The sequence below is a fragment of the Crassostrea angulata genome, chromosome 7 (genome assembly GCF_025612915.1).
Source record: "Crassostrea angulata isolate pt1a10 chromosome 7, ASM2561291v2, whole genome shotgun sequence".
In the NCBI taxonomy this organism is placed as follows: Eukaryota; Metazoa; Mollusca; class Bivalvia; order Ostreida; family Ostreidae; genus Magallana; species Magallana angulata.
The window spans coordinates 40,909,521-40,925,530 of record NC_069117.1 but is presented as its reverse complement, the minus strand read 5'-3'; the positions used below and the strand labels follow the sequence as shown (position 1 = coordinate 40,925,530).

At 31.6% G+C, this 16,010-nt stretch overlaps 1 protein-coding gene across 1 annotated transcript; it reads right to left on the bottom strand.

Annotated features, from left to right (window-relative positions):
* Positions 1–690: 690 nt before the first annotated feature.
* LOC128191337 (matrilin-3-like) lies at positions 691–13,362 on the bottom strand. Its single transcript, XM_052863411.1, is given in 9 exon segments — positions 691–2,376; positions 2,786–3,001; positions 3,387–3,632; positions 3,889–3,999; positions 4,226–4,399; positions 4,974–5,010; positions 11,730–11,957; positions 11,959–12,254; positions 13,347–13,362. Coding segments are annotated over 9 exon segments (1,497 nt in total). The 3' UTR covers positions 691–2,203.
* Positions 13,363–16,010: the final 2,648 nt, after the last annotated feature.

Genomic DNA, 16,010 nt, shown 5'->3' with positions numbered 1-16,010 from the left:
TATGAAATTTGTTTTCTTTTATATTACATTGGCGGCATCAAAATCCTGTGTAGAACTCGTACACTTCTTTAAAACTGCAAGATTTGGATCAGTTCCATTTACTTTGCGAGAAGTCTTAGCGATTACAAAGTTCAAAATCATCCGGTAAAAATTCCGGATGCTTAGAACTTATTTTTTCCGATATGTATTGTGTTTACACTATCAGGGAATAAATAAGTCCCGTTTGGCAGAGTTATGTTAGGTACACTGATTGAAATATCTTTAATGATTGACAGTTCTCACTGGACTTAATGAATCGGATATTAATTAAGGGGGATGTGCTGTCATCTTGTACATTTGAAAATAAAAATGTATGTAAACATTTCTTGAACTGGCTTGTTTCTGCCCAAAACTGGCTAAAACTGTTGCTAAAAGATGAAAAAGCAATAAATATGAGGTTCTACATTTTACTGTGTATGCAAATTACGCATAGAACATAACAGAACAATGTCTTTTCAGTCACTTAGAACAACTGTAGAACTGCGCAGCTGCAGACTTATTTCAAAGGTTTAATTTTTTTTAAATAAGAAAAGGATTAATTGGTGTCCGCTCTACAACCATTTGTTGAGTAAAACGTTAACAACCTTTTTTTTCAACAATTGGCTGTAAAGTGGACACTAATGATCTCCTTTCATATTTTTCAGATTTTAAAGTCTTCGTTCATAGCACTGTCATAATCATAAGGCCAGTAACTCAAACCACTGCAGTGTGTCGGAGTTGCAGAGTTTATGGTTGGTAAACAAGTTCGAGTTATCGGACCTTGAATTAAACGAAGTCATAGCACGAAAACTATTTAAATGTTAACGTTCTTAGTCCAGCCTTGGTCGTGTTTTTGATTGCATATATTTCTGTCTAGTATTTACCATCCATTTCCGTAAGAAATAGAAAGAATCATATCTAGTTGCATTTTTGGTGTCAATTTAATAAAAAAACAAAGGTTTTTGCTGAAAATGTTCAATTTAAATCTCACGCTTATTCATCTGAATAGAGCAAATTAATCTACCATTTCCCCATAACTGGATAAAGCTACATCTAAAAGAATGTAAATTATTCCAATTTCAGCTACAGAACCATGTTTCGTTCGTCATTCGTGCTGGATTCTTGAAGTTTGGAGAATTTTTAGCGCACAATCTGAGTGATGTTCGTGATAGACTAGTGTGGCGGAAGTTAAGTCTGTCAGAAGTTTCTGAATCGTTTCGGAAAAGATAAGATCTTTTAAGTAATCAACAATAACCTTAAGTAATACCGCTTTGCATTGGCAAGTATATTCTTTTGATATTTGTTCTCTATTTAAAAAAAAACTCACTACTCTTACAATCGTCGGAATTCTTTTATTTACAAAACCCCAATAAATTCCCATCCCAACATATGGATTTGGTCTATTCAAATGAAATAACACCAAATAAAAAAAAGTTCTTGAAGATGACTTTTCAACAAGTTAAGGTGGATTTCTGAATAAGCCTATTCTAAAACAAATAAAAATGCATCTACCGATAATGATTCCCCCTACTTCTTACGAATGCATGTTAATTTCGTGCGCTGAATATTTCATATCATATCATATTCTTCCTTTCATTGCAGTTGATTTTTCAAAAAAGTGTAGATATTGTAAATGAATAGTCCCTGCCCTTAAATTACAATGCATACACATGTATGCGTAACAAATGCGCAATTTTCAAAATCTGTCAACATTCAAGATATTTTTAATAACTATTGAACCTTAATCTTTTTATTCTATGATTGTTTCAAGATAAAAATTGAAAAGTGAAGAACACAGCGAACAATGATAAAGACACTGGAAAGGTTTTAGAAATAAAAGAACAATTGATTCAATATGCCATGTTAAATAAAAGCTTAATGTTTATAACACATTTCATTGTTAAACAGAACGAAACAATGCAATTCAAACAAAAGTAAAACTGTATGAGTGTACATACAATGTACATGAATAGATAATATTAAATAAGTCTTATTTGATAAAGCATATACATTCATATACAATACTTATAGATTGATAGATATTATTTGATAAAATCATTATGAAACATGAAAAGGGTTTTTTTCTCAAACTGATAATTATGACATGTTATCGTTTTCCTTACCCTTGTTAATATTCTTGCAAATAGTATATTTTTACAATCATTTTTAAGTACAGTTGGTAAACTCAGCACTGAACATCAACGTTTTCCTTTTTACAGAGGTCTGCATATCTATTGCAGAGTCTTCTTAAGGAAGATTTCTTGAGAATATCTAGATATTTTCCCCTCATCTTGTCCTTTGCTTCGTCGTCACAGCGACGGAAAGAGTAAATTTTGTCATCCGATGTACGAACACGCCCTAAAAAAAAGATGATGTAAGATGATAAGCTTTCATTTTAACATAGTTCACTTATATAGATTATTTTTTCATGTCTCATGTGTAAATCAAATCAGCATGTTTTGTTATAATGATTAAATGTAGATTTTTTTTTAAATCTAAAAACTTACTATAAAACATTTTAAAAATTAAAAAATATAGTTTTTAATGAATTACTTTTTTGATATGCTGCAAAGGAAATTGGTATAAAAACAACCCACTTAAATAACTCAATTTCTGAATATGAACGAAATGGAATACATGTCGTTCTTTAAGCACTAGAAATTTACGTCATTGATAAAAATTGGACTATTCGCAGTATTATCACAGACAGAGACGCTGGCAAATGTAAATATATTAGGCTGGAATAAACAGCACACAAAAATTTTACCCCTGGTCCGCCCACAATATGGAAGGGTTTTCGATGGCAGCCACTTTCCACTTCCACCACAAATGTATTTTGTTCGGAAGTCGTGACCTTTTTGTAACTTAGTTCCTCTTCTGCAGAAAACCATGCATACGCGAGTGTATTCTGTCATCCAACCGTTGCAGACAAGTGCACCGTTTTTGGTAACGCTAGCAGCGTTAAGGTCCGGGCAAGGATTTGCTGAGAAATTTGATGAAATAGTAATGATGCCTGAATACTCTCAATGTTGAATTTTTAAAAAATATTAACTGAAGCAAAAAAAAAAAATGAATACGCAGTTACTGTAACAAATGAACTTTGGAAGATAAAAGCTAAAACATTAGTTTGCTCACCCATATCTTTAATTTGTCAAAATTTCGATTGCAAAGACGAGATGAAGAGATAAGATTCATAAAATTAAAGATAGAATGATTTTCACGTCTACTAACATTGCATCAGTTCATTTGCATATAAACCTGATTTGAAGAAGTTTAATATTCTATTTGGCAATATAAAACTACCAAAATGTCAGTTTAGGGGGATTTTAGGTCAGAAAATTTAATAAGAAATGAATTAATTTACTTACGCCGCACGCTGATGTTAAAAGTACATACACTTCGGAGACCATTGTACTGCTTCAGAGCAGTATATATAGCAGTGTAGTCCCCCCAGAAAAAGGTGGATCCATTTTCCGGGTAATTCGTTGTCACATCAACAGGATGATGAAAGGGATCAGTGAAATTAGGTCCAAACCAGGAAATGTTTAGGAATCGTAAATTTGAAAACTCTTGTATGTCGGAGGGACAGCGATGAACAACCGGTGGCTGGATATCTACAGCAGGCACGCGAATTTGGAAATACTTCAGCCATGTATGTGAATAATGAAACTGTATTATCTGTGTAAACATGTATTTATCTCAAATCTGGTAAATGCTTTACTGATACAAAAATTGGGTTAGTTTTTTTTACGCATGAAGCTGGAAAAACAGGCTTAAACCCAAAATGATTGCATTTTTATTAATTAAATTAAATTAAACAATTCATTATGCGAAATTAAACGATACATTATGCGACTCAAATGTCCTTACCGTTTTCACAATTTACTCCACTATATCCAGATTTACATTGGCACGAGTAGGTGGCACCATTCAAACATGTGCCGTTATTATGACATGGATTACTTCCACATGCGTTGACAACTGAAGCGTGAATTAAAAATCTTTAGGCGTACAATTTACATAACTTCTTGAACATGGGTTGGTGATTTTCTGGTCTAACTCGATATTAATATATCCTGACTTCAAGTTATTTTTTCCAAAATTTTATTTTTTCACAAAACGTAATACATCTATCAGTATATAGGAGGACAACTGTCTAGTTTTTTTTCCATGGTACAAAGATGTATACAAAAATGTTAACACCTACATATACATTTAGGAAGACTTCCGGACCAGACAGAATTCTCCTGGCATGTCCTCGTGCTCGATCCATGAAGTTGGTAGTCCTTATCACATCTGCAGGTTACCGACTTTCCTTTTGAGAAATCTTCCCCGATACGGACACCATTGGTTGGTTTCCCAGGATCACCACATGAAATCACTAGCGAAGGGTATAAAAAGAATCTTTTTTTTTAAACTTTTAATGACTACTACATGTGTATAAAAAACGGATATAAGAACTGGAAATAAATATTTTTATACTGAAAATCTGACGCCTCCTGGGGAATGAGGGAGTCATGGATGTAACAATTAATGACTGGCTCAGGTGACATATAAGTTGGAAAGTGGACAATAGTGGCTGCTTTGTTTAGTTAATACTATCCCACACGTACAATTAATCCAATTATGTGTAAATAGTGGGTAAACATCAAGATTCTGTAATCTTGAAATAGTCCCTTTTATAGGAACAACAGTGTTCCAAAAATTGAAAGGAAAGTTTACTTTACCCTTGTAAATAACAATTAAATTTTATCTAGGGTGTTTTCCATTTAACAGACATCGCCGGATTTGCCGGTGTTGCCCTCGTCGCTGAAAGCTGGAACGCGCGGCAACTGCTGCAAGATGGTGATTAATTATTAGAAAATTCACAAATATCTTTCACATCAGAGTTACGTATATAACAGTAGATATGTTAAGATTAAATTGTCAGTACTATATGGAATCAAAAGACCTACCTTCATAAGCTGTTTTAGTAAGTCGTTCTCTAATAGACTCCAGGGCCCGGTTTTTCGAAAGGTGGTTAACTCTAACACCGTGTTAACTCTGTGTTAAACTCGGTGTTAAAGTTAACCACATGGTTAAACGTTTTTCAAAAGTGTGTTAGAGTTTAACCATGTGTTAACTCTGTGTTAACTTTAATCCACCCCCAGTACCTTGGTTAAGATTTAACACAGTGATTAAATATGGCCGCCAGTATAATTATTTTGCCACTTCAACTCAAAAATTGGTATAATAAGCATTTGTCAGAAATTTTAAAGTTTAAAAAATCTTACATATGATAAAAGATACGGAAAGGCAACTGGCTTGACATGAAAAGTTGCAGTATCTGTGTGATATAATTATGGAAGAGGGATTTTGCACATGGTTCATACCCCCTATGTTGAAGGATCCCTTCATTGGAGGAGGCTGCAATGTTGACAGCTTTTCTTTATTTGACCTTCACATTGATTTTATTGTTGTTGTCACATAAAACATTTAACAAAAATTTCCAAAATTATTAGTGAAATGGTACCCATTGTATAAGTACAAAAACATTGTACAATTTTTTCCTTGAATTTTTAGAAAGGAATTATCAGCTCCTTGATAAATAAATATTGAGTGAACATGTTAGCATAATTTTTTTCAATGTTGTTACTGCATATTAAGATTTATCTCCCTTTTGACAAAATGCAAGTGGTGGATCAAAATTATTTCTGAAACGTCTATAGTCTAAATAAATGTTATGCACAGTCAAGCAATGTAAAGATACTAAAATTATATCTGATTAGAGCAATATTGGTATGATTTTTATGTACATGTATTTTATATTATATCTTCCTTTTTTAAATCACTTTTTTAAAGAATAACTGCATTTTAAATTTTTGAAGCATTTAATTTTTGAAACTCCATATAGTTATATTGATTAAATTAAATTAGTGATATTTAAATTTGACCTTATTTATTTCTTTCCACTGGGCAGATCCCAATCATGATGCACATGTTTTTTGAAGTGTATCTATTTCAAATGTACATGTATTTTACATGTTTTAAGTATATATCTTTATGATTTAAAAAAATCTGTTGTTTTGTATTTTCAATACATTTTAAAAATTATATATTTAAAGATTTGGAAGAAGGAGAACATGGAATGTTCTGCTGGGTGACACTTGCTGTGCTTGATACCTAATTCTCCCCAAGCCATATTTCATGAGGCCCACAAACTGCAGCCAAGGAGAAATTTATTCAAACATGCATACCAAGATCAGAAGTGAAATTGAGAGGTTCTTTTGTTTGCATAAGGTGTGATTCTATTTCTTTTTTTTTTTTTCACTGAAGGTTGGGTATTTTCAGTTGAAGTGACAATTTTTAAATTATCATGGTATTTCACAAACAATTTATAACAGAGCATTTATATGCTTTAAAACTAAATATTCTAACATTAACTGAAAATTTCAATTAGGGAAGTATTATTACATTTACTGTGCTCTCAATCGACAAACCTGATTAGTCTCAATTACTGAATTATTAAGAGTTTAATGTCACCTGGATGTGAACTGCTTTGCTAAACCAAAATCATCATCTTTACATGTATATGCATGTAACTCATATCAGATTTATATGAACCCTTACCAAAATGAATTGTTTGCGGCAAACTTGCAGCAAACTTGCCGCAAATTTTCGGCAAACTGATTAGTTTACCAGAAAACTTTAGAACTTGTTTGCCAATCTTTGCCAGTAGTAGCGAACTTCTGGTAAACCTCTTATATTTTGCCAAAAGTTTACCAGACACCCAATTATGTTTGCAGCTTCTTCGCCAGAAGTGGCAAACTTTTGGCAAACACCTAAAAATTTGCCAGAAGTTTATCACAAACATTTCTTCTTTTTTCTCTGTTTGTTTTACTTCGTGAGCTTGCCAAAGCTTTACCAGAAATAAGACTTATACAATTTCATATACACATTCAGCACAAATTGAAGACTGTCAATTATAATGAATTGCTTTTATAATTTGTGTATAGAGAAAAAATAAATCTAATTAATATTTTTGGATTTAAGTTTTATTCTAAGATAGTCTCGATAAAATATTATTACGAAAATAAGATCAACTTTAATCGCATGATGCTTCATAATGAACCCCCCCCCCCCCCAGACCCCACGTATTACGTGAACACCAACCTGTCTGTTCTTTTGTTATGCTATATTCTTTTTTCCTACGTTCAAATATCAGTCAACTTGGATTTGAGTATATAAACCGCTTGATGTTGAATCATGTAGATTGAAGAGTTTTCCGTAACGTTATGCTGTTCAGTGTTTGTTTCTACTTTTACTTTTGTTTCAATGTTAAGCTACGCGCGCGCTGATTGGTCGATCAATAGCTAGCCGCCAATTTTCACATTCGATGCTGCCATGTTGTCTGCCATCACCGAGATGGTAAAGTGAATGAAAATAAGGGAATAAGGCTGTGCACAAGGTAAAAGAAACATTGTCAATGGAGTGTTTACTTTTGGAAAATCCACGGCTAAACAGAGGACGAATATAAGTGAATGAATCGAGTCTCAACACCCATGGCCACTGCATGCACCATCTGCATGATCATGAGCACGTTTTTGAAAAAGTAAGTGAAGTAATGAAAACATATTCGTTGAATGGCAGTTTAAACAGTTATTGGAATTTAAAACGAAAGACTGTGATCTTTTATAATGAGTTTAACAGTATAAGGCCGTCCCTATGACAATGCGGGGTGTCGAATCGAGCAAAACGCTCGTTATTGACATCGTTGTGATGCATGAACAAATGATTAAAATTTATTTAAACAACGCCAAATTTAGGAAATTATCATTACATAGTGTAAAAGTACATTTTATATGATTTACATTTTTATTACTTAAATAAAAGAATTCATGTTCTACTCGCATAGTCAGAGTTAGAGTTGGCCTAGTGCAAATTTGTAGCTTTATATAGATTTATAGATTGAGTAAGTATATGATAGGCTAACTTGTTTTAATCTGAAAACAATTGTGCTTATATGAAATCCATTTATCTTCCCAATAGGTGTCTGCCCTGGTGACTGGGTTACACAGACCTAAAGAAAACCATGCAAAAAAAAAACCCCACTGATTTAATGATCAAATGATGCAACCAAAAAAGAGTGAAGACAGAATTTGTGTAAGACTTACGTAGAAAAGCATATAAACAACAGTGCTGAAGTCTGACCATTCCATTGTGGGCATTATTGTGATATTCAGCTATTTGTGTGATATTGTTTATCTGTGAAATTAAATCGGAGAGCACGTACAGGAGACCGTCATAAAAAAGACATCGAGAATGCCTTAAAGAATCCGTGATTAATTGTAACATGACCAGTGACCGTGCAGGGCTTAATTGTGAACTACCTGTAAAAGTATCGACCTAATTTCCGAAAAATATGGTATATGGTTTGAACTTCGCTCATTGTGAACTTTTGACAAGTCCATCTGTGCATGCATGTTGTGATCAAACTGCATTCAAGTTTATCGATCTGCAGCAACAAATCATCGCCTATTGGTTGAGTACCATTTGTCAAATTTCAATATGGTTTGTTCATCAGTTTTGTGTTTATTTTTGAAATTTATAAAATGTGTAAAATTTTAAGTTAATTACTTGTGTCCTTTATCTCTAATTTTGCTGCAACTGTTTAAGTAAAACAACATCTTTGTCAATCACCAGTAGAAGTTATTTGTTAATTGATTGAAAAGCATAGTACATGTATTAGTAACTCATTATTAAATGATTATTAGTGTTTATTAATTGTTTTTCTTATGTTGTAATATCTTAAAGTTGCTATGTCTATCTGTAAGCTTGCGGCAAATTTGCCGCAAACAGTTTGCCGGAAGCTAATTTGCATACGAATTCTGAACTTGCTGCAAATTTGCCGCAAACAGTTTGCCAGAAGCTAATTTGCATACGAATTCTGAACTTGCCGCAACTTTGCCGCAAACAGTTTCCCAGAAGCTAATTTGCATACGAATTCTGAACTTGCCGCAACTTTGCAGCAAACAGTTTGCCAGAAGCTAATTTGCATACGAATTCTGAACTTGCCGCAAATTTGCTGCAACTGTTTGTCGCAAATTTGCAGCAACCTCTCTGCAAATTTGCGGCAACTGTTTGCCAGAGGCCTTATATTTTGGTAAGGGAATACAACAGGGTACATACATGTATACATAAATCAGTACATGTTTTCTGTAGTGTCCATTTTAAACAAATTTTGTAATCAGAACTGTTAAAAATTTAAGGTGAATATGAAGTTTAGTCCCAAAATATGACCATATTTGTCTTTATTTCACATTTGTTGTCTTTTTGTATACATTTTATCCTTTTTAATTCACAGATTTGCATGATACAGGAATTAACTGCCTGCATTGTTAATTGAAGAGGACTTGGAGAGACTGAGAAAGATGCATGAGTATTTGACAACAACCAACCTCTAAGCCTCAAACACCATGCACCAAGAGAAGGAGAACAATTATTGTGACATTTAATCTAATGTCTACATCCTAATTAATAATTATAATACACAATAGCCAAAAAAAATTGAATTCTCTCTCTCTCTCTCTCTCTCTCTCTCTCTCTCTCTCTCTCTCTCTCTCTCTCTCTCTCTCTCTTAACATGTCCAACATGTTTTTATTATGAAATTGTTTAAGTACCATAAACTGGAAATTATAATTATTAAAGTATGTAAAACAATGCGAATGTAAACCTTTGCATTCTCTCTCTCTCTCTCTCTCTCTCTCTCTCTCTCTCTCTCTCTCTCTCTCTCTCTCTCATGTAAAAGAGTATGTTGATTACTTTATATTTTTACTTTTATAATATAATAGAGATTTTCATCCAAATATGAAATACCGAATAAATAAACATTAAGTATACACAGAATGTTTCATATAGATTACTCAGTTTTTGTTTATCACAGCTTTTAGGTGTTGTAAATGTTATATTGTTGTGTTTTTAATGACAAATTGTTGTCTTTAATTATCCATGATAGATTAAATATTTAATACATTTATTTTGTATGTTTTTGTCTATAATGTCATTGTATAAAAACATGCATTTAATACTACATGTAGCTATAGTAAGCCGCTTACCCTTTATTTAAGGCATATTTTTCTTTCAAATTAAGTTTACATGACGACAAATGCAGTTATCATTGAATACAAAATGTAAAAAAAAAAAATCCAAGTTTTTAGCTCCTTCCTGTCCAAAGGTGAAATTTTACACATATTTACATAATTATATATAGTTGAAAAATCACCCATTCCTTCCAATTGTCTCAATTTAAATTGCATATGAAAATGTACATTTTACATAAATTAAAATAACATCTGCTATAATAACTACTTTTGAAATGAACAAGAAGCAACCATATTTTTATCTTTGTATTGTATTTATGCATTTAATAGAAAAACATGTAAAAATTGAACATTTTTCTTGGATTTCTTATCTGTCTCCAGCTACCAGGGTGTGTTTGAATTTTATTTTAATAAAATTAAGGCAGACATCACACTAGTAGCTAGGTCTTATTTATTTTATCATGGTTGGAAAGGGAGTAGATTTTTATTAAATATGATTGTTAAGCTTGCTTTTTAAGAAATTTAAACAAGAAATCACATGCAGGACGGCATGTATGTTTGTCTCTAAAATGCTACAATCATCCAATTTTCAAAATAGGTCAATTTTTAGTGTCGGTGATGCATGTTTTCAAATATGTGTGAGAATTGACACTAGGAAATTGCCACAAGTTTCATAATATTAGGTGAAAGGTTTCAAACCACTGCTATTTATGAAAATCAATACATAGGAGGAGGGTATGCATGCAAGGGTATTTCTAAGTGATGTGGTGCTTTTAGAATGATAATATCATGTATGTACATGCAGTATTGAATAAGGTTTCCTATTAAAAGAGGTTGAACAACAATTGACCTCTTAAATATTAAGTAATTAAAAGATGTTTTGCTGAAGAAGAACCATATGAATCTATGTTAAATAGAGTAAAGTAGAAATCGTATATATATATATATATATATATATATATATATATATATATATATATATATATATATATATATATATATATATATATATATATTTCTCAAACCTCAATGAAATTGGCAATATGCGGTATACTTTTTCTCAAAATTGCATAAGCTTTCTTATTCCAAGACAAATTGTCTTTTCATAGAATATTAGTGTATTAAGTTAAACCCTATAAATTAATTAGAAAATTTGTTGAGCCTTTGAACTGTATTTTATGATACATGTACCTAATTGATTTACCGGTATACACATTGAAAGGAATTTATAATGGTATTTTGAAGCTATTACATTGTACTTTAACGTTGTTTATAGACAACAAGAAAAGAAAGGATTAATTTGGAAAATTGCATACTATATAGGATCGGAACCTTGGAAATGATATAGATGTTCAACATATAATTATATCAATAATATTTCACTAAATTCAAACTTATTGAAATCCCAAAGCAAAATCTTCTTTTATCTTCATATATAGGAAGTAGAAATGAATTATGGGTAACCAAGTGATTACCAAGTGGTTAACTCAGTTAACACACTGTTAGCTAACCAATGCGTTAAATTGCTTTTGATCAACAGAATTTAACCACTGCGTTAGCTAATCACTTGATTAGGATTTAACATGTCGTTATCCTTAACACAGTGTTAAATTTAACCACCTTTCGAAAAACCGGGCCCAGAGCGTTAAACGTTGCTACATCAAACACGTAAGTAGCTTTAGAAGCCATCCCTTCAAGTTCAGTTCTATCAACACCAGAAGTAACACCTACGGAGAAAATTATGACGCCGCTATTACGTAATTTTTCGGCCTCGTCCAAGGTTTTAGGTTTGCTATTTGATTTTCCATCAGTAATTACAACGGCAATTTTGGATACACCTGACCTAGCATAGCTACATTGTAAAGCTTGTTACCCGGGCATATTTAAGTGCAAGCTGCGTATTGGTTCCACCACTGTCATATGGAATGTTTAAAACTCTATTTCTTAGACTTTCTTTAGAGTTGTATTCACTAAATTGAAACGTGTCGTGAATAACAGTGCTAAATGTCACTGATGCCATCCTCACGTCATTTGGACCGATCTGAAATCCACCGACCATCGTTTTAAAGAACTCCTTTGTTTTCTCAAAATTTCCTTTTCCAACACTTCCACTTGAATCCAAGATAAAAACGATATCGACTTTGAAACCTCCGCAATCTAAAAACATTATAAGATACATGTAATGTCTAGAATCACTTATTTTTTTCCATTTGATGCCAACATTTATTTTCAAACTATGATAAAGGACTATATATGATAAGGGCCTAAAATGGCCCCCTAAAATGAACATCATCATTTTACTGTAATTCTTTGTTTTCTTTGTACAGATATATATGTGATGTTTATGCATTGTGTTCATTTTGATTTAAGTGCTTACAATTTAGAAATATGGTATCATGAAGACAGCCTTTCCCGCCATTTTTGCATTTTTAGCATAAAACAGCTTGTTTTCAAGCAGTTTTTTTTCCAGAAAACATAGAGCGCATGCTTGAACAAACAAAATATTTTAATCAGAGATGTAACTCGCCAAACTAATAACTGACAAAAAAAATTTCCTTGTTCAAGAATGCGCTCTATGTTTCCCATTTGTTTCAAGGTAAGAAAAATGTCAATTTTTGACCGATTTTGATTGAATTATAGAAACAGCGTCACTTCTGACGTCATATACTGCAAGTGAGTGCAAAAAAATCAAATAAATAGGTGAAAAATATATTTTATATCAACTCCTCTAAAAAATAACATAACATTTTAATATTCCCGAAACACTTTAAAAAATGGCGAATTATGGGGGCCAAATTCAACTCTTATCATATATAGTTCTTTCCTCTAAACTTACCTGAATAAACATCATGTAAAAAACACAATATGACTGCGCTAAGGAGTAGTAAATTTGTAAACGCCATGGAACTCTTATTTCACCTGTAAACATAAAAATTTATGCCATAGCATATTAGGTATTATATATTATATCTTTTACATACATGTATACTTAATGCTGGTCTAGGGCGTTAAACGTAGAAACATCAAACATATATATATATATATATATATATATATATATATATATATATATATATATATATATATATCTCCCTTCACTGTAGATACCAACAATATACATACGTACAGAATTTCGGCAAAAAGTAAACTCGATAATAAGTGAGATACTTCAGACAAACCGTACTATAGTTAATTCGAAAATGATTGTAGCTTCATCGTAGGGGTTTTATTTGTAATGCCCAGATTTACCTGATTTTAAGGTCATGGTGATTGTATTAGCAATTTTAAGTAAAAAACGTAAAATTGAAACCGACCCGATTTTGCTCAAAAAACATTTTGTCATCACAAACCAAGGCCAATATACGATCGTCCCCAAAAAGGCCATCGGGTAGTAAAGAAAGAGCAATGCTAAGTTTGGACAAGGGCTTAAGACGATAATTTTTCTTTAAAAATGATATGTCTTTTATATTAGAGCTTTTTTTGTTTGATTTAATTTGCAAAAAATAGCCATGCTCCATAACAAATATGTTATAAAAACGGGCAAAACATGGCTGCAAGTTGAAAGCTTAGGCAAAAAGAATAATAAGGAAGACAAAATACAATTAGCTTAAACAAAATTTAATATTTGTAAAAATACAATTCTTTTCAGCTTTTTTAATTTATTGTCGACCCACAAAAGAGGTTTCTTGTTTAAGTTTCTTTATCCTTGACAACAAAAGTTTTAGAAATTATAATTTTGATAACGTTACTAGAATCAAAGATAAAAGTGATAAAACAATGTATTCTCTAGATAGAAAATTTAAAAAAGTATCAAAGTGGATCATACAGTTTTAACAACGCTACAAGGGGGTGCAACATTTTCACTTTACTTCATATCACTTTGTAACTTTCTAATGCAAACCCCCTTTTTTGCTATGATTAAACTTCACATTATTCACCCGCACAGTATTTTAAAATATATTTTACAGTATCTACATCTACATGAATCAGGCTTGGGGCGAATTACATTGTAAAGTAAAGCATTACATTACCTAACTTCATGAATTTGGGCATTAAATTACCACTACCATTACTTGATTTTCTTGAAGTAATGCATTACATTACCATTACATGAGTAATGTAATGCATTACCATTACCATTACTTTTTTTTAAGTAAAGCTAATAAAGAGTTTTTGCAAATGTTTCAAATATAAAACACTCTTTAACATATCTACAGCTTCATGCTCAGTATCAGGTTCAAATTCAATGATTAACAAGAGTCATTCTTTATTTGCTCAATATATAATCATCTTGTGGCATTATGATCAGCATATTTCATAAGTAAAATGATATTTATAGACATTTGGCATGATACAATATCAGATACGAAATAGAAACACAGAATTACATGCGTAGCAAAAAAACAATTTATTGAATAATGTTGCGGTTTTTAAAAGCTAAATATAGATATATCCCCAGATTACACAAATCTTTATAATTTTGGACACTTTATTTTATTAATTTATAAACAGATGGTTTTCCCCAGTTATATTTCTTAATATATTTTAATCATTTTTCTTTCTACTGAGGACACTTTAAGACAAAAGATTGCTGTTACACTTTATGATCGAAGTTTCAAAGGGTTCATCTTTTAACTGCAGCCATCTTCCGGGCTATACTAAATAAATGTTTTACAGGAGCAGTCGAAGCTTGGACTGGAAAATACTGTTTGACGATCTTTATCTTAGGATATTTAAGTGCAATAATAGATTAAATACATAAAACTTGTATTTTCTATCAGTCCAAACTAATGTGCAGTGTAATTAATATACGAGAGAGAGAGAGAGAGAGAGAGAGAGAGAGAGAAAGAGAAGTAAGATTATTTTCAAATGGGTTATAATATGGGAAGTGAAATTGATTTTCATCATGGATGGACAGTGCATGCATTCATTTTGCTTTTAAAGGTGCATGTTTGTCTCCTATTCTATTGTGACATAGCGAAGGGAAGGGTATTAGGGGTGTTTAGCACTTCTTATAACAATAGATTGTTTTGATACTTAGATTATCCTGGGGGCATAGTGTGTTGTTGACACATTTCTTATTGAAGTGCAAACTAATTGGAGTCAATTGTTTAAATGATTAAAAACTCTTAATAACAACACTCTTAAAAATGTTATGAAATTGTGCTGTTATCTTTAGTCATATTAACAATTCAAAAATGAATTCTAAAAAACCCTTTATATCGATATTACATGTACAATTAAAACATTTTTATCTCAAGAATTATTTCTTTCTTCTTTGAAAATAAATTTAATCAAATTCAATTTCAACTATTCCTTTATTCATCACATTTTTTAAAGTGAACATGCATAAATATGCATAGTAATGCAAAGTAATGCCATGAAATGCCACCATTACACTAGATTTTGGAAAGTAATGAATTACATTACCATTACTTGTAATGCTAATTTTGTGACATTACACATTACTTACTGTCTAGCATTACTTTGAAAATATGTAATGCATTGCAATGCATTACCATTACATTAAGCATTACCCAAAGCCTGACATGAATACATGTATTTAATTTCTCAAATTGAACAAACTTTTTTTTTATTTTGATGTTTAGTTATTTTACGGTATACTTTTCGACAAAATATTATCATTTATACATGTACATTATAGGTTACGAATGTTTTACAAACATTTTCCTATACAATTATTTTTCTTCTTCAAAAAATGCAATCAAACTTGCTCCATGCAAGCATGAAAGAGAAAAAAAATACTCACCGCTGAAAATAATCATGAGTTACAGAGTGAATTTACACTTGTATATTGTTTTATATATGAAAATCTAAACAGAGCCACTTGACAAAACTTAGTTTAATCCAGTCGCTGTACTTTGATCAGCATAAATACTCGAAATTTTCTCA